At 42.0% G+C, this 25,000-nt stretch overlaps 1 protein-coding gene across 1 annotated transcript in view; it reads right to left on the minus strand.

Moving 5' to 3' along the window:
* Window positions 1-25,000, minus strand: part of MGMT (O-6-methylguanine-DNA methyltransferase) — a 139,030-nt gene that overhangs the window by 18,336 nt on the left and 95,694 nt on the right. Inside the window, exon 4 of the mRNA XM_027655268.1 lies at window positions 13,212-13,369. Coding sequence (XP_027511069.1) covers window positions 13,212-13,369 — 158 coding nt within the window. The remainder of the gene's footprint in view (window positions 1-13,211; window positions 13,370-25,000) is intronic.

The following is a 25,000-nucleotide window of genomic DNA, read 5'->3' on the forward strand; positions in this document are numbered from 1 at the left end:
CTTGCCACTCAAAAAACTTTCATTCCAGGAGCAAATATTTTTGCTTTGTTTCAAATACATCAATTTTGGGAGAAGGAGATTGTGCAAAGTATGTAAAAGTAACCTTTTAACGACTTCATGAACATTTTTAACCCACACAGGAACTGCTATAGACATAAATACAAGAGACCTGCAGATCTGGGCAACTGAGAAACATCAACCAGCTCCTCATTCACTGCAAACTCAGCTTAACTTGTCGTATTTTATCATTGTTTCATGCCCTACAACACTCTCTCCTGTTCTGGAACAGGCACAGAATAGTCCTTCCAGAGACACCATGCACCAGCTTGGCTGCAATTTCTAAATTAAATTAAATTTCTATTTTTCCATCCAAGATAGAAATAAATGAGGGACTTCTCTCCATTTCACTTCGTCAGAGCTGGTACTCACCAAGAACTTCACCTGGACAGCTTCTAAATTCTCCTCATCAGCTGCAATTTGCAGACAGAGCTTGAGAACTGAACTCTGCTCTCATACAAAACCTCTACAAAAGGGCCAAGTGTGACAAAATGCCACCAGTAGCCATCATCTGACTTAAAACTGAGAAATTCCTGCTAGCTCACAATGAATGGAACTTCTGGTCACACCTCAACTCTCTTTTTTCCCATTTCTTGGAGTCCTTGTTTTTGCCTGGCTGATGCCAGGCCTGGGAAGGTCACTCCTCTCCCTCTCCAGAGAAAAAAACCCAAAAATTAAACTGAATTTACCTCAATTTGCATTGTTGGAAATCAAGAAAAACACAGCCTCCCATGTGCTGCTACAATCCAGTTCTTCTGACTTGTCCTGTTAATGAGACACAGAAACCTGCCCAGAGTTCCTAAATAAATCAGAGGAGATGCAGTTTCCTAATTACACTGGGATTTTGGATGGGAAGGCAGGACCATCTGGTTATAGTTAGACTGGAACAGGCAGGGAGGTTCTGCAGAAAACTTCCCAAGATTTATGGATACGCTGCACGTGTCATTGTGATATTAATGAACCCAAAACACAAGGTGAAGAGAAAGGATTCCATGCTCACACGTGGTGATAAAGTACACCCTCCAATTCATCCCTATAAATTAAGCTCACTAACATCAAAATTTCCAACTCATCACGATCTTTGGTTTGAGGTCTTGGCTCAGGATCATTAGTGGTAAAACTAAACCTGGGAGTCTCAGGGCTCCAACACACTCCTATGATGGAAAGGAAAGAAACAAAAAATACCCAGAGAGCTGGAGAGGGACTTTGGACAAGGGTCTGGAGAGACAGGACAAGGGGCAATGGCTTCCTACTGACAGAGAGCAGGGTTAGGTTGGATTTCAGGAAGGAATTCTTCCCTGTGAGGGTGGTGAGGCCCTGGTACAGGTTGCCCAGAGAAGCTGTGGCTGCTCCATCCCTAGAAGTGTCCCAGGCCAGGTTGGACGGGGCTTGGAGCAACCTGGGATAGCAGAAGGTGTCCCTGCCCATGGCAGAGGGTGAAATGAGATGATCTTTAAGGTCCCTTCCAACCCAAATCAGTCTGTGATTCTATGAAAGGAGAATAAATCCCTTGATTTTGACACATCACCTTGTGAAAAACTGATTCTGCAAACTGGAATTTATTACATTATCTCACAAGCACAGACATATTCCTCTATTAGACTACTACATCATGTACTATATATTTGCAATCAAACATATATATTTGGAACTAGAGGATCTTTAAGGTCTCTTCCAAACCAAATCATTCTACTGCCCCACAGCCCAGCAGAAACCACTTGTATTCCCCAAGAAGTACATCCAAAAACCAATTCTATATCCATCCATGAAATGGGGCAACACCAAGCCAGGTTATTTGGTAGAAAGGAAACATTATCTCCCTTCAAACCTGTCACAAACAACACTTTCCTCATGCTGGTTCACCACTGGATTATGTCAGCACAGGTATCCTGGTGTCCTCTGGGAAGGCTGATGGCAGAGGACCCAGGCCTTGCAGGGGAGGGAGGCTGGGAAGCACCAGCATCTCTCCTTTAGTTTTCCTTGCTTCACTCATAATTGCTTTTTCTCTACAATTCCACTTAGAATTACGCCAATGAGGTGTTTTTGCTGTTTCATTTTTCAGCACGGCCCCAAATATCCACTCCCAAATGCCTCTGGAGCAAGAAATCTGCACCCCCAGTTGCTTTGTGAAGATCCTGTTGCCAAAGATAACCTGCCCTAGAAAATTAATATATGACATATGCAATGCAAATGTGCTTTACTACGTGAACAAAGTGTGAGATCTTTGCTGGGCTAAAATAGGAACAGCAAACTCTTTAGTTTTCTCTAAGTTTCTTCGTAAATGTGCATGTTCAAAATAATACTTTTAAATTGCTTAAATGCAAAAAAAATGGAACTATTTGCTTACTGCACACAAATGAAAACAGTATCAAAGCACTGATTATTTTTTTTGTTTGTATTAATTCATTATTGAATTACAATTACTTAATGTATGAACGTAACACATACATAGCACTTTCCAAACACTAATTCACAGATGATGCAACATCCTTCCAAGAATGCAGCAGCAGCAAATAATTCCCAGAATCTTCTGGCTTCAATCTCAAAGTGTGTTTTTTTTTTTTCTTTTTCTTTCTTTCTTTTTTTTTTTTTTTTTAAGGAGTATTTAAGCAACTACCAAAACAACTGGGAAGAGGTGAAGTGTGACTCCATGAAGTCACTCAGCCTCTTGACTGATACTGGTGCCATCACACAGCTCTGCTTAAATGAACTGCAACTGGAATCCCCGAGATCCAAATTATTTAAACAGACATCCTGGAAGCAAACAGAGGAGAAGTCCTACCAGTGACCCCTGATGGGATTTCAGAGATTAGAGGTTGCTCAATTAACAGGCAGCCCTAAAATCAGTTTGGAGGAAGTTCTCACAGGTAACCTGCCAGGAGAGGAGAGTCTGCAAAAGCACAGACAGAAATTTGGGTTATTTGGGGTGTGAGAAGCAGCTGGGGTTGGGGAAACACCCCTGTCCTGCACCTCTTAAAGAATTATTTGATTTTCCAAAGCTTCTAAAGAATATTACAGGGATTTTAATAAGTTGAGACGTTTAATAATCACAAATTTGATGATCCTTGTGGGTCCCTTCCAACTCAGAATATTCAGTGATTCTGTGATTTACCTTATCTAACAGCCATACTTTTTAAAGAAATTCTGCAGTATCAGGAAAATCCTTCTCGTGCTTTGCAAGCTGCCACAAAAAAGAGGTTGTTCCTCATCCCGTGCCCTCCTGCCAAACCCAATGAAGTCAGCACAGGCACAACATGTTTATACAACATTAAGGGTTCACGTTAAGCTGAAAGCAAGGAGGAAATTTGACTTTCAGATTGACAAATGAAGAGTGCCCGCGTATCCTGGTGTCTGCAAAAAAGGAGACCGTTGTGTTCTGGCCCACGCAAAGCCGTGTGCGAATCCTTAACAAACCCTCCTCCCTGGAAGGATGGTCAGAGCTAAGGTCACAGCACCCTCCATCTGCATTTCAGATCTTGACTTTTGTTGGCTTTACTATTTCTTTTGGCATTAAATATGAATGATGTTCCCCGAAACATTTGGAACATTAATTATAAGGAAATCAACATATGGAAACGTACGGCTCCGGTCATTGTTCACCTACGGAACGACAACCAGGAGCTTCCAGCAAAGTGCTAAAATTTAAAAGGGCCATATTCATTCATGTATTGGTCCAAGCTGCAGCACTATGAAGTACATCAAAAGGTGTTAATGGTTTCAATATTTATCTGCTGCAGGGAAGCACTCTAAAAAGAAGACAGAAAAAAATTCCTGCTAATGGCTGTGTCTCTCCATTAAAATGAAAAGCTTAATGCATCTTATAATCAGAGGACAATTTGCAAATCATTAAGAGAAATGTAAAATTCCATTAAAATACAAATCAAGAGTCCCTCACTGGACTAATAATCTTTTTGATATTATTTTGCATTCCACTATTTCTGTTCCCAATATCCAGGCACCACAAATGATCAGTTCTTGAACATGCTATTTACCACAGCCTACTTCTTTAACGAGAGACTGAGAGAAGTATAATCTGCTATTCAGAGCAGGTACTAATGAAGAATTCCATATATTCTGAAATTTAATTAAAACCCCAAAGATTTCAAATTAGATGCAATTTGAAATGCCTGGGGCAGAAATACATGCACTTGCGTGGCAAGGGTATCACGCTGAAAGTTGATACCGTAATTGGTCTTGATGTATTTTTGTGTTGCCAGGCTGAAGCACAGAACTCATAACCATATAAAAATTCTCTGTAGATTACCTGCTCATTGAAAATGCCATCACTCAGGTAGTTCTCTACTAAATTACCATGCTACTAAAATGCACAAAGTGATTCGAAGAGAAGAGTGGCACAGCTGGTCGACGCTGCCAATGAGTTATGCATGCGTCGACGCTGCCTTTTTTCTTAGTAAAATATGCTCAGTTGAATATTAAAATATAATTGGCATTCAACCTAAGTAGCTTAAACCATTTTGTTATCTTCTTTTAAACCGATTTGGCTCCTCCACAGTTATTTTCAAGGATGCGATTCCCAAACTAATGACACCATCACATTCAGCTCGATTTGTACTATTTTACATTTGTCATAAATAGGGACAATTTCTACAGCCTTCTAGGGATGTCCTTTAATACTGGCTCCTCTTGAACATCAAAGGCCCAATTCATGGGGAAAAAAGAAAGAAAGGGAAAAAAGGAGTGTGCCATTTATGTTGTTCTTGCATATTTTATTCAGAGAAGAGTGCAGGATGCAAATTTCAAGTGAAAAGTGTGTTTTTACACTTAAGTAAGTCCTTGTTTTTCCCAGCAAATAAACTGGTCAGGACATGTGGCAAAACATCTTGGAAATGGGTCAGAAAGGGGCAACCTTAGGTCAAGCAGCAGCAAAATATCTATATTACGAATTTTCTTCCCCTCAGAGGAATTTATCTATGTGTCCTTAACATAAAGGCTGTTGGAAATGCCACTATATTGTTATTTTCTGAAAAAAAATTAACAACATTACTTAGAAACAAGGTGCTCACCATAGTAACAGTCCCATTAAGCACATTTGAAACACTAAACAGGTTAAATGTATGAGTATTGATAATATTTCCCATCAATAAGGGGTTTTAAGGTAACTTGCTGAAACTTCATTAATAAAATGGGTGTGGGAGGCTGTATTTATAAAATCCTTTCCTTTTATCTTGATTGCATGGGGTTTTATTAAGGAGGGGTGTAAAGGTTACGTGGGGTTGCATGTGTGGCAAGCAAGCCAACAAATCAAAGGAAAAATGAATTAAATTAAACTTATTCCTCACAGGTCTGCAATGAGAGCAGGTTGTGAGGTCTGGGTGAAGATGATGAACGCATGACTCTGGATACCAAAAGTAATTTTCCTACACTGGTGGGTTTTTTCCACCTTCAATTCTTACCTTTTTATCTAAATCTCACATACAAGCAGCAATGTCAAAAGTTACCGGGTTGGTCAAAATGTTTCTTAGCTCAGGGTCAACTGATTCCTTGTATTTCACGGGGAGAAAAAGGATCTTATTTTGAACAAATTCACTTTATAAAAAAGCATCATGTGCACGTGGCTTTTACAGCTGCAGTGAAACTGATCCCACTGCAGATACATGTAAAGACACAGATCATAGAATTATGGAATGGTTTGGGCTGGAAGGGACCTAAAGGATCACCTTGTCCCTGCCACAGAATCCCAGAACAGTTTGGGTTAAAGCCCATCTCCTTCCACCCCCTGCCATGGGCAGGGACCTTCCACTATCCCAGGTTGCTCCAAGCCCTGTCCAACCTGGCCTCGGACACTTCCAGGGATGGGGCAGCCACAGTTTCTCTGGGAAATCCAATCCACTCCCTCACCACTCTCATAGGAAAGAATTTCTTCCCAATATCCCACCATCAAAACATAAACCCTTCCTTTCTAAACATAAGCCTGGTTTTGGAATAATTTCAATATCCATATCTCTGCAGTTGTTTCAGAGTCACCATGACTTGCTCCAATATCCCCAAATTCTCTGGGAACAAGTAAAAATGTTGCATTTTATAGATGAACATTACACTCTTACCTAAAAAACTCCATTTAGATTCCATTTTTTTATTCTAACTTTGGTCAGTCTGTAAGTAACATAAAGAAAGGATTATCCTACTGAAAATAATTAATTTTAAAATTAATTTTTTAAAATAAGTGATCCTTTCACTGCCTTCACCATGACAAGACAGATACATGGATCTCCCCACCCCTATTTCTCTTTTAAGGTCACACTTTAGGTGATAGTTACCCTACAAGGCTCCATCAAAGGCCCATGAACATCTGCAATCAGAATATTTGCACCTAAGAAGGCCTGCATTGTCCTAAATGGCTCATATTTGGCAGAAAATTTATCCTATGAACAGTGAACTCTAATTAAAAGATACACTTAAAACCACACAAGCTTCCACTAAAAATTATGGGAATTTTGCTCTGAATTCAACAGGAATTAGGTCAGGAATTTTGTAAATATTTTTGTCCTGAGTGCATTAGTATTGATTTTTTGTTTAGTTTTTGTTTTAAAAAACATATAGTTGATAGAAAGCAATGGGCCAACTGAGTTGGAAAAAGAATATGAGATATAAAAGTAACTGGGCTAGTCTGGGGTTTTGTTGTTTCCATTTCTGAAGGTTGGGGAAGATTGATTTCTGTTTGCAGAAAACTGTAGGAAAGTATTGGATTGTAAAAATCCATTAAATATCTTGCAAAACAGTGACTTTCTCCTTATCAAAACTCTTCTCACATGAAATGCTAATAAAAGAAGATGCCAGTCTCTGGAATTTGAATTTTGAGTTGGCAGACAGAAATATGAAAGCTTGTCATCTCTTTGCACTTGAATCTGCCATGTCCAGATATGTGAAGTACGAACCTTTTTGAGCAGATTATTTCATATTTAACGTTTTATAAAAGCCTAAATGGAAATGTATTTGCATGTCTGATGAAGCTGCAGGGTTGAGAAAGGGAAAGGCAGGAACATTTCTCAACTCTTTTTTTCTTTAGTGAATTGGATCTCTACTAAAAAAATAAGAGAATTTCAGAAATTGCAGCATAAATCAATGGTAAAAATGACATCTGGGATCTGTATAGGGAAAGGCAAGTCTTGCATCCTCCTCAGCAGGTGACTCAACAATGTAGCTTAAGAACAACATAGATATAAAAAATATAGAGTCATAGAATCCCAGAATGGTTTGGGATGGAAGGGACCTTAAAGTCCATCTCATTCCACCCCCTGCCATGGGCAGGGCCACCTTCCACTAGCCCAGGTTGCTCCAAGCCCCGTCCAACCTGGCCTTGGACACTTTCAGGGATGGGGCAGCCACAGCTTCTCTGAGCAACCTGTGCCAGGGTCTCCCAACCCTCCCAGCCAAGAATTCCTTCCCAATATCCCATCTAACCCTGTCCTCTGGCAGTTTACACAACTTGGTGGATTCCCACTTTCTCAGCTGAATTTATTGAATTTTTCATTTTTACTGGAAATGATGGAACTATGGAGAGATGATACAGGGACATGGTTCCTGGTCTCTCTGTAGTCTCAGTTTGATGATTTTCCTATTGGGGATGGTTGAGATCTGACATCCCTGAGCACTCTCCAGCTACTCCTATTTTTCTGATCAGTTTTTTTCATACCTTCTCCCCTTTGAGCCTTGGACCTTCCCCCCTCTGCTTCTTCATTCTTGTCTTCTAAAGAATGACATTTTACCAGGCATTTCTTTCCCACTGAACGTGAGCACAGAGTTCCTACACTATTATCCATAAACTGGCACCTGAGGCTTCAAACTTTCCAGCTTTACTTGACAATATCTCAACAAAGTCAATGATTCTTCTTATTTTTTTTTTTTTAAACTCTAATTTAAAGCAGGGGAAAGGAGATCTGTATTCATTTGAATAATGTAAATGCTTTTCTTATTTAAGTAATTTTCATATATAGAAAAGTTCTTTGGCTAAATTGTGTGTGAGAAAAATTTACTCTCAGGATACAGGGCACACTGCAATTAGGGTGAGTAGCCATTAAAATCTCTTAAAACATAAGTATTTAAAACAATAAACTTTTTAAACATAAGCATTCAGTGAGTGTTCAATTTATCATTTTAGAAGTACACAAATTACCAGCCCCACAATTCTGTGATTTGAGCATTCCAATAACAAAAAAAAAGAATAAAAAAATGCTTTGGTCTTTGCTGAGTTACAGTCAGAAAACACAAAAAAATCTCCTTTTCTTTCTTAATTTGCTGCAGGCATTGTTTTTTTTTTTTTTTAATAGTTTAGAATATGCAAAGCCAGTAAAAGAAAGGTGCTACTATGTGCTCCTCCAGGAAGGGTGAAGAGTAATCAAGATGCAGTTAGGGAAGAATTTTCTCCATGGATGTTTTCCAGAGGGACAGATCCCACAGCCCTACAAACCTAGGGAGCACGGATGAGCAGCACTGGGGTGATGGACAAGTCCAACTCCGTGGAGGTGACACCAGAAAATGAAGTGTTTTCAGCCCATAACTGGTGTTTGACTGTGTTCACTGTCCTTTGCAAGGGGCTGTGGCAGTTCACCAACCCACACTGCTCTCCTGTTTGAAAGTCTGAACCAGGAGGTTCCCAGGAAATCACAGGGTAATTATTGATTACAGGCCTGGGAACGTCATTTTGGAGGGAGAACGGAGGTGCTTCCAGTTTCTTTGAAGACTGTCTGCTCCTATGATGCATGAGATGTTTCATCAATATCCCCTCTTGGATGAATAACATTACATCGTGAACGGGAAATTTCAGCTACTAATGGGGCTCATCCCTCTGCCCTCCATCCTCAGGCTGCTCCTCCTGGATCTTTTTGCACAGCTTTTCTCTGCCTTTGGCTTGCAAGACACAGATGAACACAGAACCAAGGAATGGTCTGGGTTACAAGGGACCTTAAAGACCATCATGTTCCTGCCATGGGCAGGGACACCTACCACTAGCCCAGGTTGCTCCTGTCCAATCTGGCCTTGGATACTTCCAGGAATGGGGCAGCCACAGCTTCTCTGGGTAAACCTGTGCCAGGGCCTCACCACCCTCACAGGGAAGAATTTCTTCCCAATATCCAATCTAAATTGCCCCGCCTTCAGTTTAAAACCATTAGTGCCCTAATGCCACTTCCAGACCTGCCAAGCCGTACTCCCTCACATTGACATAGGAATTCTCAGCTCATTTGAAGGAACAGGGGGACAGAGCTGGTCTGAGGGATAGGCTCAGTTTTACTTCAGGCCTAGACCCTTGGTACAAGGACCTGATGGGAGAACTCCACCCTTAGGAACATAAAAACATGGCTCTCACCCTTTGAGGACAGTGGCACAGCACCGCACGGCACACAAGGAGCAGAAGCCCAGGGCTGCTGCTTGTCACAGGGCAAAAGAAAACTCTCGTGTGTCTCCAATTTCCTCTGCTCTTGCTGCTCTAATGAGCCATCTGGTCTGCAAACACACACCCGCTCCCTGGTGCTGTGGCCACGCTCCTGGTGACCGCAGCCATCCCCATTGGAAACCACCAGTAAAGGAATGTCAGGGAATTCAGGACTGGTCAATTCACCACTGCCTTCCCCGTGTCACCAACCCACAAATCAACCAATCCATGCACAGGCTTCAAAATAATCACAGCATCCATTGTTCTTCCTCATATAAAAAGGGAGATAACGACCAGGATACATTAAGACCAATTAAACATTTCCCATTAGGAATATTTGGGGTTTTTTTCTGAGGTGTCCCCCTCAGAGAAGTAGGAAAACCTTATTTTTCTTTACTTAATGAAATTCCATATTGAGCACTGGTCATGACACAGGTTGTTGAAAATTCCAGATTTTCAATTACATTTAAAAAATAAATATATTGGCTGCATAGACAAAACTGGACAACCAGTAAGCTGAGAACTTCTGGAGGTGTTGGGAAATCAACTTCAAACTTCTTGCTCTCTCCAACTCCCTGACAGGAGGGTGGAGCCAGGTGGGGGTCAGGCTCTGCTCCCAGGGAACAAGGGACAGGACAAGAGGAAACAGCCTCAAGTTGTGCCAGGGGAGCTTTAGATTGGAGATTAAGGAAAATTCCTTCATGGAAAAGGTTGTCCAGCCCTGGCACAGCTGCCCAGGGCAGTGGTGGAGTCACCATTCCAAGAAGTGTTCAGAACTCATGTGGACATGGGTTAGTGGTGAACATGGTGGTGGTGCTGGGTTGATGGTTGGAGTACTTTTAAGCGTGTTTTCCCCTTTTAACAGCAAATTAGAAAATTAAAGGCACCTTAGAAAAATTTAAGACATAGAACGAACCACTGAAACAGCAAATATAGAATTTTTATAGAATTTTTTAATAGAGCAAATATAAAGTAGAGTAACTCTAATTTCTGAATTTGCCGATCTCTCTGCTCTTGCTATCTTAGAGGTGACTGTCATGATTTTTCTATCCACAAGAAACTACGTCCTAACAGCTAAAAAAAATCAACCTAATGCAGCTGCAGAGAACTGACCATGAATTGTGAAATACTTCATCACAAAGCACTTCACACTTTTTTTGTTAAATGAGGAACCTCTTCAGTGTGTTTGATGTGAGCAAAAACTTCCTGTCCTTGGGTGATGTTAGTACAGAAATATAAAATAAAATTTGATATAAGCACTGATTAGAAAGAAATCAGTCAGTGCTGATCACTTTAGGATGGAACTGAAATCACCAAATATCAAAGAACCACACTGTAAATGGTTATATTTACAGGGAAAGGGGGGAAAAGAAGGGTCAAAGGTTTCAATGATCACAGAATGACAGAAGCTGAGACTGGTTTGGGTTGGAAGGGACCTTAAAGCTCATCCAGTTCCAGCCCCTGCCATGGGCAGGGACACCTTCCACTATTCCAGGTTGCTCAGGGCCCCATGAGTCACTGAAGAGCTGCTGATGAACGGAGATGTAAGAAAAGCAATATGATGAGAAAAAGCCTTCTTGGCTTTGGATCCTCATGATCTCACTTATGTTTATTCTGCATTTTTAAGTGCCTGGAGAAATGAGTAGGCACTTTCAAATGTAAATGTGAAAAAGTAAATAAATACCAAATTCTTAATTTAGCAGAACTGCAATTCTGACGTACAGATAAACTGAAATGCAACCCATCATAATTCGATTTTTACCTTACCTTTCTCCTAAATAACTTTTAAAACGAGTTTTTACAAATTTTTGACATCTATTTCCACATTCCTTCCAATACAGTTTTTTTTTTCTATTTCATGAAAGCATTACTAGGAGAAAACAAGAGAAGAACAGAAATGCTCTCACATCGTTGTGATTTGAGCCAATTAATTCTTCATTAGTGTTTCCATTACGTCCATGCCTTCCCCCAGTAAAACACACACACCTGGTCCCAGTCCAAGAACAAATAACTGAACTAAATTAAAAAAACCTGAACCTGCACATGTTAAAATGAGAAAATTGCCCTCCAGCCCCTCCCCAGCACCCAAATTGTGCTGCAGGTGGTCAAACCTCATGAGGACCAGCCTGGACAGTGGGACCACCAGTCTCATCCCTCACAAAGCCACAGGTGCTGCAGAGACCTGGTGTTGATGCTCATGACCACCATTCACATTCCATCCCAACCCTGCTGCAGCTTTTGGCTGGGTTGTGTTTTTGGGTAGCGATGAAGAGCTTTCCCTCCACCCCCCTGAATTCAAGGGTGATGATTTCTTTCCCTCTAGATGCTTCCTATTAACAATGATACTTATTTTTCCAGTGTTGCCTGCACAGGAAGGTTGTTGGGATGAACCAAAGTCTCCTACAAAGTCAAGTCAAACCTCTCAGGGCTAAACCCCAAACCAGCAACTAAAACAGCAACAGCAGTGCTTAGACCAAGGAATTTCATTCACCAAGCTAAAAAGAATTCAGTTAGCCCATTTAGGAAAATTAATGAAAGTAAAAGCTTTACTTTAAATGTTTTATAATCTTCTGGTGGATAATCTGGGAAGCAGAATTCCCCTGATGTTCAGAGATGGAAGGAGAAGCAGCAGTAACTATTTCCCACCCGGCTTTGCCCGTTTTCACTTTCACCCCAATGCTAAAGTTTTCACAATATGGCACTTCATTTCATCCCAGCTAATAAAAAATTCCTCAGTACCATCTTGGAATTTGGAAAATTCCTCACACTGAGGAATTTTCATACCAGGGAAGAGAAAGTACAGAAGATCCTCATGAAAACAAAGGTGTTGTGCAAAGCTCATGAAAAGTGAGAATCCCTTATTCACTGGGAAATGATGACATTCATGGGCAGACAAAAAGACACTGCAAAAATCAGACTTCTCAGATAATCATTACTAATAATCAAGTGATTGATTTCTGTTATGAGGTCTTGGGGAACACAGACAGTAAACGGGGGATGGTAAGGAGGATTTTTTTCTCAGGTCCCATTTTTATCTAAATACATAAACAGAACAACTTCTTGGTAAAAATTGTTTTGTTAAAAAATACCAACACATTTTTTACAATAACTTTGAGGAATAAAACCACAGCTACCTTATGCAACTTATCACTGACTGCTTCTATGGCCCATATTTATTGAGATGAACACAGAACCATAGAATCACAAAATTGTATGGGTTGGAAAAGCCCTCTTAGACTATCAAGTCCAACCATCCACCAGCACTGCCAAGACCACCACTAAACCATGTCCCCAAGTGCCACATCCACATGGCTTTTAAATCCCTCCATGGATGGTGATTCCACCACTGCCCTGGGCAGCTGTGCCAGGGCTGGACAAACTTTTCCATGAAGGAATTTTCCTGAATATTCAACGTAAATCTCTCCTGGCACAACTTGAGGATGTTTCCCCTTGTCCCGTGCCTCGTTCCCTGGGAGCAGAGCCCGATCCCCACCCAGCTCCACCCTCCTGTCAGGGAGTTGCAGAAAGCAATGTCAAAGCCTCAATCCCCCTTTTGGTGATCAAAAGCTACTTTAAGTGAACAACCCTGTCACTGAGAAGCTCACAACCCTTTAGATGTGTTCATATTCCAACCTTTCAAGCAGCACATGTCAACAGCTGAACCACATCATTTTTATTGCTGCTGACCAAGAATGACGGACATGGGAGATAGCACTCCTGGATGATGGGAGCAGGGAGGGGATGGGTGTCCCGTGGCACTGACCTTGCTGGAGCAGTGGGTGGTGGAAGGATGGCACGGGAAGGTTTGCCAGGGTGGCTGGCTCACAGAAATAAGCTCTCAGCCAGGCCGTGCACTGTTCCAGTGGCTCTGGCATCTCCTCCGCTCCCTCACACACTTCACAGGCAGCCGAGGCCTCTGCCCTGATGGGAGAGACAGAAATGAAAAATTACAATGATAAAAATTGCAACCTGGTCTAGTGGAAGGTGTCCCTACCCACAGCAAGGGGGTGGAATGAGACAGTCTTGAAGGTCCCTTCCAACCCAAACTGTTCCGGGATTCTGTGAAAAAACTGAATGTGCACATTCTGTATATCAGCAGAATAAAAACATCAGAACATTTATTCTGGAGTTAGACTCCAGCTATTTTCTGTTCAGATAAAGGTGACAGGATTCCTCATAGCAGTAACAAAAATGCACACTCATCACCTCTAGAAATGTAACAATGACACAACTTTAGGTGCAGCTGTAAAAAAATCCATGGAAGATCGGCATGAAGAAAACGCTGTGTGTGAATAGGAAATGTCAGAGAACAAGAAGACCACCCAAACCCACGGTGGATGACACATCCTTGTGCTTCCGTGGAGGCTCCTCCTCCATGTCCCCCAAGGGCACAGTCCCTTCTCCCCAGGGACTATCCCTGGGGAAAGGAGGAAAGGAAGCAGCTTTCTGCCGCTCCCATGCCTTCCTCTGCTTTGCTTCCTTCCAGCAACGTGGCAGGTCTCTGCTTTCCTCCCCTGATTGAATTGGAAGGAAGCAATTGAGAATTCATTTGATTTTCAATGGCAGCTCCTGCTTGCAGGGTCTGAAGAGCAAAGCAAGCGAACAGAAAGCACCTGTAAATAAAAATGTGCTTCTTCCCTTGTTCCTTTTTGCTTCTTCTCCTCTGGAGGAGCAATGTGTGTATGAGAGCGATGAAAATGTGAACACTGGATTTGCACATATCCAGCTGCGTTTCCCAACCTGCATATTTTCAGGGATGCAAAGCAGTGCTGGGAAAGGGGTGGTGATGCTCTCCTGGTGCTTCCAAGGCTGTGATGTGGTGGGGATCTCTCCAAACTGCAGGATTTCAAGGTACCAACAAACAAATAGCCCATTAGTAATGCACCTCTGGGAAGTGATGGAGACAACACCAAGGGTGATGGCCAAAACAGCAATCCCTGTCAATAATCTCCTCATATCCAGAACCTTCAGCACCACTGATGAGCCATCCAAAGGTTTTCTGATTATTGCAGCTTTTTTTTCCCAGGTGGAGCCAGAAGTTCCTCAACAGCAGAGCCTTCTGATGAGAGGCTGGATGTGACACAAAGCAGGAGAAAGGAGAGAATTGTAGAAACATCAAAATAGATGTGAACCTGAGACAATGGAAAAGAGAGGAATTGTGCCACCCAGTTGTGGGGAAAGAGCAAACCACACCCAGTTCCCAGCACACTGCGAGGGAGTGACAGTATTTTGTGAGATCCCTCCGAGGAAAAAGCTAAAGCAAATGAAACGAGTGATGTTCCAGTAATGGCATCAAAGGCACTGGCTCTGCCTTTGCCACAAGGCACCTCTGCGAAGAGACTGAGCATCTTCCCACTCCTGATGCACAACAGCCCGTGGAGCCGGAGCGACAGGATGTCGGCGGGAGCAGCGGCAGCCCCAGCGCTGCCTCCGGACAGGATAAATGATGTGCTGGCAGGAGCTGGGTCAGGGCCGCTCTCAGAAGCGAAGCCCTCACTTGCCTGGTGCCTGATCAAACGGCCCTGCCCTGTCTCCCAGCCCCAACTCACTTTCTGATTAATTGTTAACCACGTAATTACTGATGAGGAAGTGGCAGACAACAGGAGGGACACAGAGATGGACAATTAAAACACTCTGGTCACATCAGAATCCGTGGTTTGGAGCAGAGGCAAAACAACACAGAAGAATCAGATTTGGATTCAGTTTGTTGGGAATTAAGTGTACTTTTATTTCTCCTTTTCCATTTATTTATCAAATTAATGCTTTCGATTTTTCTTTTTGTGTGTGAAGTAGGACAAAATTGCTTTATAAATCTGATGTCTAAAGCTTATGTTATTTTTCTAATTAATAATCTTTCTCCTAAAAAAAAAAAAAAAAGTATGAGAATCCAAGCATCCAAGCATAAATTTTTTTACATGAAACCCCCCAATATGGACTCAAACCAAGCTTCTAGCACAAGGGATAATCCGTTATTCCACACAGATACAACACAGCAAAATATGGCTCCGTTTTACCATGGATTGCTGGAACTACGACAAAATAATAATGACAGAATATAATGATAACGCCTCTGAAACCTCCACGAGAAGTTGGGAGACTTTTCTGCTCCATTTATCCAGAAGAACATGGAAAGCGCTCAAAACTACAGTCGCCTTATGTTTTTCACATCATCTTGTTTCACATTCTCAGGAGTCTGGAAATGATTTGGACTATAATGTCATCATAAAACTGAACGACTCCATCTCCTTGGAGCTCTGCGAGCAGCAGCCCCAGGAGCTGCCAGACAGGGACCAACCTAACAGGTCCAAAATAACGTCATTCACCCCCAAATCAGGCAGGCAGCAGCTTTGGGGAGACTCTGGGAGCCCCTTCCAGTGCCTAAAAGTACCCAGAGAGCTGGAGAGGGACTTGGGACAAGGGCCTGGAGAAATAAGACAAGAGGGAATGGCTTCCCAGTGCCAGAGAACAGGGTTAGATGGGATACTGGGAAGGAATTCTTGGCTATGAGGGTGGTGAGGCCCTGGCACAGGTTGCTCAGAGAAGCTGTGGCTGCCCCATCCCTGGAAGTGTTCCAGGCCAGGTTGGACGGGGCTTGGAGCAACCTGGTCCAGTGGAAGGTATCCCTGCCCATGGCAAGGGGTGGGACTGGATGGGCTTTAAGATCCCTTCCAACTCAGACAATCACACACACATTCCTCACTTCTATCGGGTGTTCCCTGTAGAAGTGCTGCTTGGATAAAACTTTTTTTTTTTTAATTTTTTTTTTTAATTACTGGTTTTAAAAGCAGTGCCCTATCACTGCTGAACATCTCCAGATGTTTCTGGTGGGACCATTCTCCCAGCAGTTCAACACCAGACACTTTCCCAACACCTGCCAGCTCCATGGCCACCTCCACCTCAGCCAAGAAAGCGAACCCTTTGCACAGTGAAAATGAATTTCCTTCCAAGAATGCACTGACTCCTTTTCCTATAGGATACAAATTCCACTTGCCAACATACACACCAAGAGCTTCAAATTGGCAGGGAGTTAAAAAAAATAAAACCCCCTCATATTAATTTTGCTTGGCTAGAGATGGTAACAGCTATTCCTGGGAATTTGACAGCATTAATAAAGAAAAAGAACCAACATAGCTTATGCATGGGTGTCTTCTGCTGGCCCTCCTCCCACTCCTGCCCCTCCTCCCCCTTCTGCCCTTCCCTCCTCCCCTTTCCCATTCCAAACCTGAATAGCAGGACTCCTACAAAAGGCATTAAAAATCCAACTGAAAACACCAGCTGCCTTTTAAAGGATTTTCTCAGGCTTCAAAGCCGTTTCTTGGTCCAACTAAACCACACATTTGTTTGAAAAGCAACGTCAAAGTGGCCTCAAAACAGGAAAAGGGAGCAGATGAGTTACATAATGGGAAATTTTCCCCCTTGTAGGAAATTCCTCTGCTCAATATTAGACTTCTTGGAAGGTTTCTGAACACTCCATCCATGGATTTTCAAGAATCTCTACTGGAGATCTACTGGGGGTGAATGACGGTCAGGAAAAAGTTCAAAATTAGGGAAAAATACCCATCTAAGAGTCATATTAACTACTTGTGCCTAAATTTTAGCAATGAATAAGAAAAAGGAGCCCTTCTTAATGTCCTGCCCTTGGTGATCCCCAAGGAAAGGACCTGTTCTTGGTCACAGAGGCACCAACACACAGGGTGGAAGCCAAAGTGGCTACTCATTATATTTTACCTATAGGAAGCTCAAGTCTTAAACCTTCAACAAGATATAATTTTATACAGGAAAATAAAATCAGCATATTCATCTAAAGAGAAAAAGAACAAAAAACAGAATATACAAAAAATCCACCTGCTTTACTTTTGCCCCCAAAGAATATTATTTTCTTTCCTTAAATACCAACACCTTTTTCTCAAATGGGGCTAGAATGATTCCATAAATAAAGAATGGGAAGGATTTATTTAAAATGCACCAGTCTTATTTAAATCACTTCCACTTTCATCAGAGACTGTCACTGCACTTATTAGTGAATTATGTTGGGTGCTGCCTGACCTCTCAAAAAATTCAAAGAGAAGGTTTTTGTATTTTCACCTGGTCAACAAGTAATCACTGCTGTAAGGTTTTAGTTTGTATGTATTTTATTTAATTATGTTATTATTCTATTTTATTGCACTATTTTATATTTTATTTTACATTTTTTACTTTATTTTATTTTATTTAACACAGAATTCTTTTGTTTGCATTAACATGGCAGCCTCTAACATGTCAGCAGTGAGTTACATGTCTGTCTTAACTTGTTGGTTAATGCAAATAAATTGGTTAAATGGATGTTCAGCTGCTCATGACCGACTCACCTTAACAGCTTTACAGCGTGATGCTTTAATTAAAACTCCAAACTCCTCCAACAGAAAAAAAAAAAAAAGCTTGTTTTAAGCTATAAAAAGACATCTAAAATACACATGTATTTTTTAAAGGTGGGTGTCTCTGTGTGTACACTTGCAAGAGACTTTTTTTCCAGGCCAGGGAACCACTGCTGCTGATCAGATCTCCAGCCTGTGGTGGCGAAGTCCAAGAGAGCCATATGATCACTCCTGACATGGGAATCCACCACAGCCCAGGAGCAGCCCTGCTCCTCCAGTTTTCCCACCCAACAGCTATTCCATGCCATTCCTATTGCAATTCCATGCCTCTCTTTCCATTACAGCCCTTTGCAAAGCCTGAACACACCAGGGAAGCCAGTTGGCTCCTGTGCTTGTGCAGCTGAGAGGTGTCTTCCCAATGCTCCATCCCAGCCGTGTTTCTTCTGTGACTTCTCATGTTTGCATGGGATGAAATGAAGGAAAAGATGGTTTTAGCAGAGCGGGAGAAAAGCAGAAACACCACCTGTTTCAGTTTAACAGGCTCCTTCCAAACCACTTGCCAAGAACTGGAAGTTTCTACCGCTCTTCCAAGATAAACATGTAAGCAGCAGATTGGCTTCAGGATCATCCCAAATAGTTTAACCATGATGAAAATCAGAGAAATGCTGGGAGAAGCCATATTTTAAAGGGATAGGATTCCAATTATTTATTTCTCAGCTACTTTTTGCCTCAGTCCTTAATAAACCTTAACAGAAACAAGACGGACCTTGAGCCGCGTTGAAAGGAAGAGAAAATATCACAACGGCTCTGCTGGCACATTCTTTGGGGTGAAGCCAAGAGCTGGCAGCTTCCTTAGGAAAAATATCATGAGAATGTTGTATTAGCTCCCATAACAGACTTATAAAGTATCTATCTGTATATTTATAAAATATTTGTGTATATTAAATATAATCGATTGGTTGAACACAACATCCCAAGCTCAGTTCCACTGCCTGGAGCCACACACATCTGAGGGTTTTATCCCTGGAAAACTACCTCACTTCCAGGGGTTCGCCTAAGAAGAGATTTATAACTGAGGTAGTGAAAAGTCCCTTTATTTCAAATTGGTTAAGAAATAAACCAAAAAAGTTCAACTCACAAATAAAAAATCAGAGCTTCTCCTATCCTGCAGTCACCCCTAGGTCACTGGTACATGTGGGTAGACTCAGATTAAATTATGAATTTTTTTTTGGTAATTTTTAAATTTTTCAATTCTGTAATTTTTCATTTTTAATTTTTTGGAGCAATTTCTGCAATTTTTGTTAATAATGTAATTACTACAGAATTAGAGCTTCTAAATCAGAGTAAACTTTTACATTTGCAGGAGAACTCACTGTTGATCTGAGTAGTCACTCTTGTCATAAACAGGTGTGAGTAGCAAGTATAATTTAAGAGTATTATTTTTAAACGGCATTTTTTTGTTTGATTAGCAAATGACTGACGACAACTCTCCACACAATTCTCAGACATGTGAATTCATCCGAAGTAGGGCCTGTATAAAAAGTTGCACTGTCTTTTTCTCATAATCACATACATCTGTGCTTGTCTTAGCAGATAATTTTTCTCTTAGAGAAATAGCTGGTGTGTTACTCTTCAAATGGAAGAATCAGTAATGATTAGCAAACCAAAATTAACATTAAAATGAGACTCAGTGATGTGGTATTATTTGTTCCATAATAAACACAGAGTTAGCTGGTGTTTTTACTGAAGCCTTTATTGTGAAATTAACTGAAAATGTATTTTATCCACACCTAAATGTCATTTAAATAGCCTTTCTTTGATAGATGAAGGCTAAAGGCCACCCCAAAACTGCAGCTGAAATATCTGGTCTCTAATGATTCCGAAACGATTACGGGATGCAGAGCAATCTCGTTAAATTTTATTCCAAAGCTTACTACACTTGTGTTTTCTCTTATTTTTCTATCAATGAAGCCCAGGAGGTTTAAGAACAATTCATTATGTATGAGACCCAACTTACAGTGCTTGACTGTTGATTAATGGCAAAGTTTGCTGTGTGTACATTTGCAACATTAGATACATACAATATGCTAACTTATTCTTCCACGGAACCTAATTATTTACCAAAATGACTACTTGAGACTACAATTTATTAAATGCATGCATCCAGTCTCGATTTGGCCCCAAAAGACAGCCTGGAATGAAGATCTTTTACTTGATGTGACAACTTCTAGAAACAATGTTATTAATATTGTAAATGTGGCAAATAAAGAGTTCAAATAGCCGGGTGGCTCTGTTGCATTTCTTCCCCACAACTGAATCAATGAACAAAGCAGATTTTTAGGTTTAAAATTCATGGAGAAGCACATCCTGACATAGTTTAATTTAGCTTCTTATAAATGAAGTGTCTGTATGATGGGAGGGAGAGATTAAAAAAAGGATGAGAGCTGCAATAAACACAATAACCCCCGAATTCGCATTGAACGGCCCCGATGCCGCTGCGTTTAAGACCTATTAAGAACAAATTAATGTATTTAGGGAAGAGCACAACAACTCAGGACTAAGACTTACTCCTTGTCATACAACCTGTGAAATATTTTCTCTATTCTGCTTTTATCTATTATCAAAGATGCAAATTCTTATGGATCTGATCAGTCAGGAATTCTGCATCCTGTCTTTAAACCCTGGAAAAGAAGCATCTGCACAAAAATTTGGGCATTGTATACAAACTCCGGATAAATATAAATAAATAATAAAATAAATATAAATAATAAGTATATTAATATACAAAATTATCAAATGAATATAATAATAAATATACACCTCTCCAGTAAAATACAAAGATATCCAAATGGCCTCATTTTTTTCCTTGATTTTTGCAATTAATGATGTTAAATTTGGGAACGAATCTGGGGTTGCCCAAGCCCACGATGCCTGAAAAGCTGCTGCCTGCTTATCCTGCATGTACCAGCAAACACTTCAAAGGAGGGAGTGAGACTCCTGTCTTCACATGCCAAGATAAGGAAAATCAATGTCAATGCCCAAAAGACTCAAGTGATAGCACTGAAGGTCATTAAATGCTACTCACTGCCCTGTACCATTAAAGTTTTGATTGGAATCCCATATAGGGAGACACAGATTTCAAACAAGATCTTGCCCTGGAACATGGTACTGTGAGACCACGGAGGGAACAGTGACCAGAGAGCGGAGACTTCCCGAGGAACACAAGAAACATGTCCAAGGAAAACAATGCTCCGTGTGTGTGTGTGGTCTTGGTTTATTTTTCCTGAACATATTGTGTTTTCAGAGAAGTGAATCTCATTATGGATAAAGGTCAGTTTTAATGTTCTGCCCTTTTTCTACCTTGGTCTCCACCCACCCTCCTGAACTCACCTGGTTTGGACCATCCCAGTACTTGCTGTCTGACCTCACTGCTCTACAGCAGATTTCATGGTCCACCTCCATGCTGGTCACCAATTCCTGGACTGCTTTCTTCCCATTTCCCACCCACATCTTTTCCAGGCTAACTCTTGTTATCTCCAGATTTCATTCTGCACGTTTCTACCTCCTCTGTGCTTTCAGGAATGATTCAGGTCAAGAAAACCCCAGTTAGTTCTGGAGCTCATCAGCACCATAAGGTTGTATCTCCTTTGTGCTCAGCCCCACAAACAGCCCAGAGACCTTCCCCAGAGACCCACCCCCCTCCATGAATGAAACTCTTCAAAGACCTGCAGCTGGGCCCTATTGAGAGAACAAAAATACTCTGAGTATCAGAGCGACCTCTTCATAAATATTTCTGTTTCAAATCAGTGGGTTTGGCAGCAGAACGACCGGAAAATTTGTCGAAAAGACAAAAACCCCCAATTTCTGTGCATCTTCTTGTTGGAAAAGACCACCCTGTTCTAGATTGAGAATAGGGGAGATCAAGCACATGCCCAAAAGACTCTGAACAAGCAACAAATAAGCAGATGCTTCACATTAAATGTTTTAAAACAAGAAACTAAAATTGAGCCAAGTTCCAAGCGGCGGCACACTCGAGATGTTCGGCAACATTAAGCATAGGTGATATCATCAGTTCTAGCTATAATTAGGTTAAAAAGAAAGTCAGTTAATTTTAGCACTTACAAGAAATTGTTACAAAACATTTTTTCTTATATAAAAGAACTCTCCCATCAGACCTGTGAGGTCGGTTTTATCACAGGCAATTAACTGTGTTAGGGCTGGCTGCAGGGGACCCTGAAACCACACACCACATTCCCTCTGCTTCTCCACTATCTCCTCTGGTTTGGGGTATTCACCATGATCCCCCAGCTCAGGGCAACTGCCACGCAGCATCGCCTTGTACATAAACCCACCACCCCTACCCAGAACCCTGCCTTGCAGTGATAGCCCAGTTGCTAACTGGTATCTGAAGTAAAACTTACATTTTTTCCACATATCTCAGATAGATATAATCCCAATTATGCATGGATTAAAAAAAAAAAAGTCCAAAACCTAAGAGAGTTAAAATACACATTACAACTCTTCTGCTGCAAGACCCAGGTCCCTGAGCTGGTGCACAGGGACACTGAAGGACAAAAACTTAAGGCTGAATTATTGGAACTGGGCCCTGACTTTGGATGTCCACCTTGACGTGCGTCAGTGCATGAATTCCAGATGACAGTGAGCACCAAGAATTATAACCAACAGCACCTGCAGATACTCCAGCCTATTAAAATGAATTAAGATACAGATAAATCAGGAACCTCTTAAGAATTCAACTCATCAGGACGTTTTTCAGAGCAGTTCCCAGTGCAGGTGTAATGAAGTCTGTGCCCTCTGAGCATCTCCTGTTTGGGCCAGCTCTGGGCTCACCTGATGCCTGACACACAGGATCTCCATCAGGGTAGACTGGCCAAGGACCTGATATGCACAACTGGAGAATGATGAGAGTGTGTGGTGCAGCGACACACTGGAGAGAAGGGATGGGGCATCCAGAGGGACCTGGACAGGCTGGAGAGGTGGGGCTGTGCCAACCTCAGGAGGCTCAACAGTGCCAAGTGCAAGGTCCTGCTCCTGGTTTGGGGCAAACCTGAACTCGGTGCAGAATGGGTTGAGAGCCGCCCCGGGGAGAAGGACTTGGGCTTGTTGGTGGATGAGAAGCTCAACATGACTCAATAACGTGCACTTGCAGTCCAAAACCCCACCGTGTCCTGGGCTCATTCCCACAAAGGGGGATTCTGCCCCTTTGCCCTGCTCAGGTGAGACCCTACCTGCAGAGCTGCCTCCAGCTCTGGGATGCCAGCACAGGAAGGGACATGGAGCTGCTGGAGTGAGTCCCAAGGAGGTCACACAGATGCTCCAAGGGCTGGAGACCCTCTGCTCTGGAGCCAGTCTGGGAGAGCTGGGGGTATTCACCTGGAGAAGGTTCCAGGGAGACCTTAGAGCACCTCAGAAAAACTAACACATGCCAACTAAAACCGCATTGTTAATAGAGATACACTCTGCAAAGCTTTTCTACAGGGCTTTGAGATTGTTGCCCATGTGCGTTGGCAGGACCTTTTCCAAAATGGCACTACCCAATGAAGAACTGCCTTTACCTCTTACCAGTCAGACCTCAACCCCCAAAATACAACCGTATAACAGCAGGAAGAACAAAACATACAGAGTATTTTCTTTCATTTGACTCACCATTTGTCAGCACTCCCTGTTCACTCTCTGGAACATACCACAGTGCCTCGGATCACCTCTTTGGAACTCTGTAGTTACAGCCCATTTTATATGCAAGACAGGCACTTTTGCACACACAGATACGTAGCGAGCCTTTCCCTGCCACAGGCCATCCCTGCATCTTCTGGATCAGGAGGGAAAGCTTTTCTCTCAGGTAACCAAGCAAGAATCGGAAAACCAGCGGGGCACATCAATAAAACCAATAAAAATACTGTTTCAAAAAACTGCTGTTACAATTAACTGAAATAACAGTCTATAAACTGCCACCTCAGAAGCAGCTTGTTAAAGGCTGAACATAGAAACTGTAATTTAAACACACTCTGCCCTTCACAGACCACCCTGGCCTCAGGATGTCTCTCCTTTCTCCCATCTTCCCATAAACCTCTGGATCCCAGGGGGATGCCTCATCACTGGGATCCAGGAGTTTCAGGACTTCTCTGTGCAGAGGTGCTGCCCTACAATGTGGACCTGATGTGACCTTACAAATCATATCCAAACCCCTCATAGAGGACAGAGAGGAATCTAGTGGAATTACAGCCCAGGCACTGGCATATTAGAATGAGAGTGGTTTGGGTTGGAAGGGACCCTAATGACCATCTCATTCCATCCCCTGCCATGGGCAGGGACACCTCCCACTAGCCCAGGTTGCTCCAAGCCCCGTCCAACCTGGCCTTGGACACTTCCAGGGATCCAGGGGCAGCCACAGCTTCTCTGGGCAACCTGTGCCAGGGCCTCACCACCCTCACAGGGGAGAATTTCTTCCCCATACCCAATCTAAATCAACCCTTCTACAACTAAAGCTATTCTCCTTTTCCTATCCCTCTTGTCCTGTCCCATTCCTATTCTGAAACGCCACATCCTGTGGCAGCAGAGTCAGCAGCACTCACAGACCATCCTTCTAAACGGACACAGACAAAACTCCTTTCCATAACTCCATTTCGAATCATGCAGGAATGTTTTCCCAGCCTGCTCTCTCTCCTCTCTCTTTTGAAGTGGAACATGGTGCCTGGAGACCGTCGTCCTCTGAGCTTTAGGTGCATCTGCATTACAACCCCATTAGCTTGTGTACTACACTCATTAATAAATAAGCTCCCCACTTAAGTGCCTTTCTTGTAAATTGGTTTGTTCTGTTCCATATAAATAATATAAATTTCTCTTATCAAGCCTGGTGGATTTTTTTCTTTACCTATGTACAGACACTCCAGTAATTTAACCTAAGAAGGGGTTCATGTAACGCTGTTCCTCAGTGTCCCTTGTCACCAGGCTGTATGTACATGGCAGCTGCAATATGTTAAATAGTTAGCATAGCAAAAAATAATGTCTTTAATAACTGGCATAAGTATATTGACCATATGTCAAAAGTAAAAGAAAAAACCCTACTAAATGGATAGTTATTGTAATTGTATTTTAAAACACTGAGGTCATATTTAATTTTGAATCCAAGCTCTTAAAATGCGCTTTCTGGCAAGGATAGAATAATAACGTCCTTAAC

Source organism: Corapipo altera, unplaced genomic scaffold, assembly GCF_003945725.1.
Source record: "Corapipo altera isolate COAL_440 unplaced genomic scaffold, ASM394572v1 180, whole genome shotgun sequence".
Classification (NCBI taxonomy): domain Eukaryota; kingdom Metazoa; phylum Chordata; class Aves; order Passeriformes; family Pipridae; genus Corapipo; species Corapipo altera.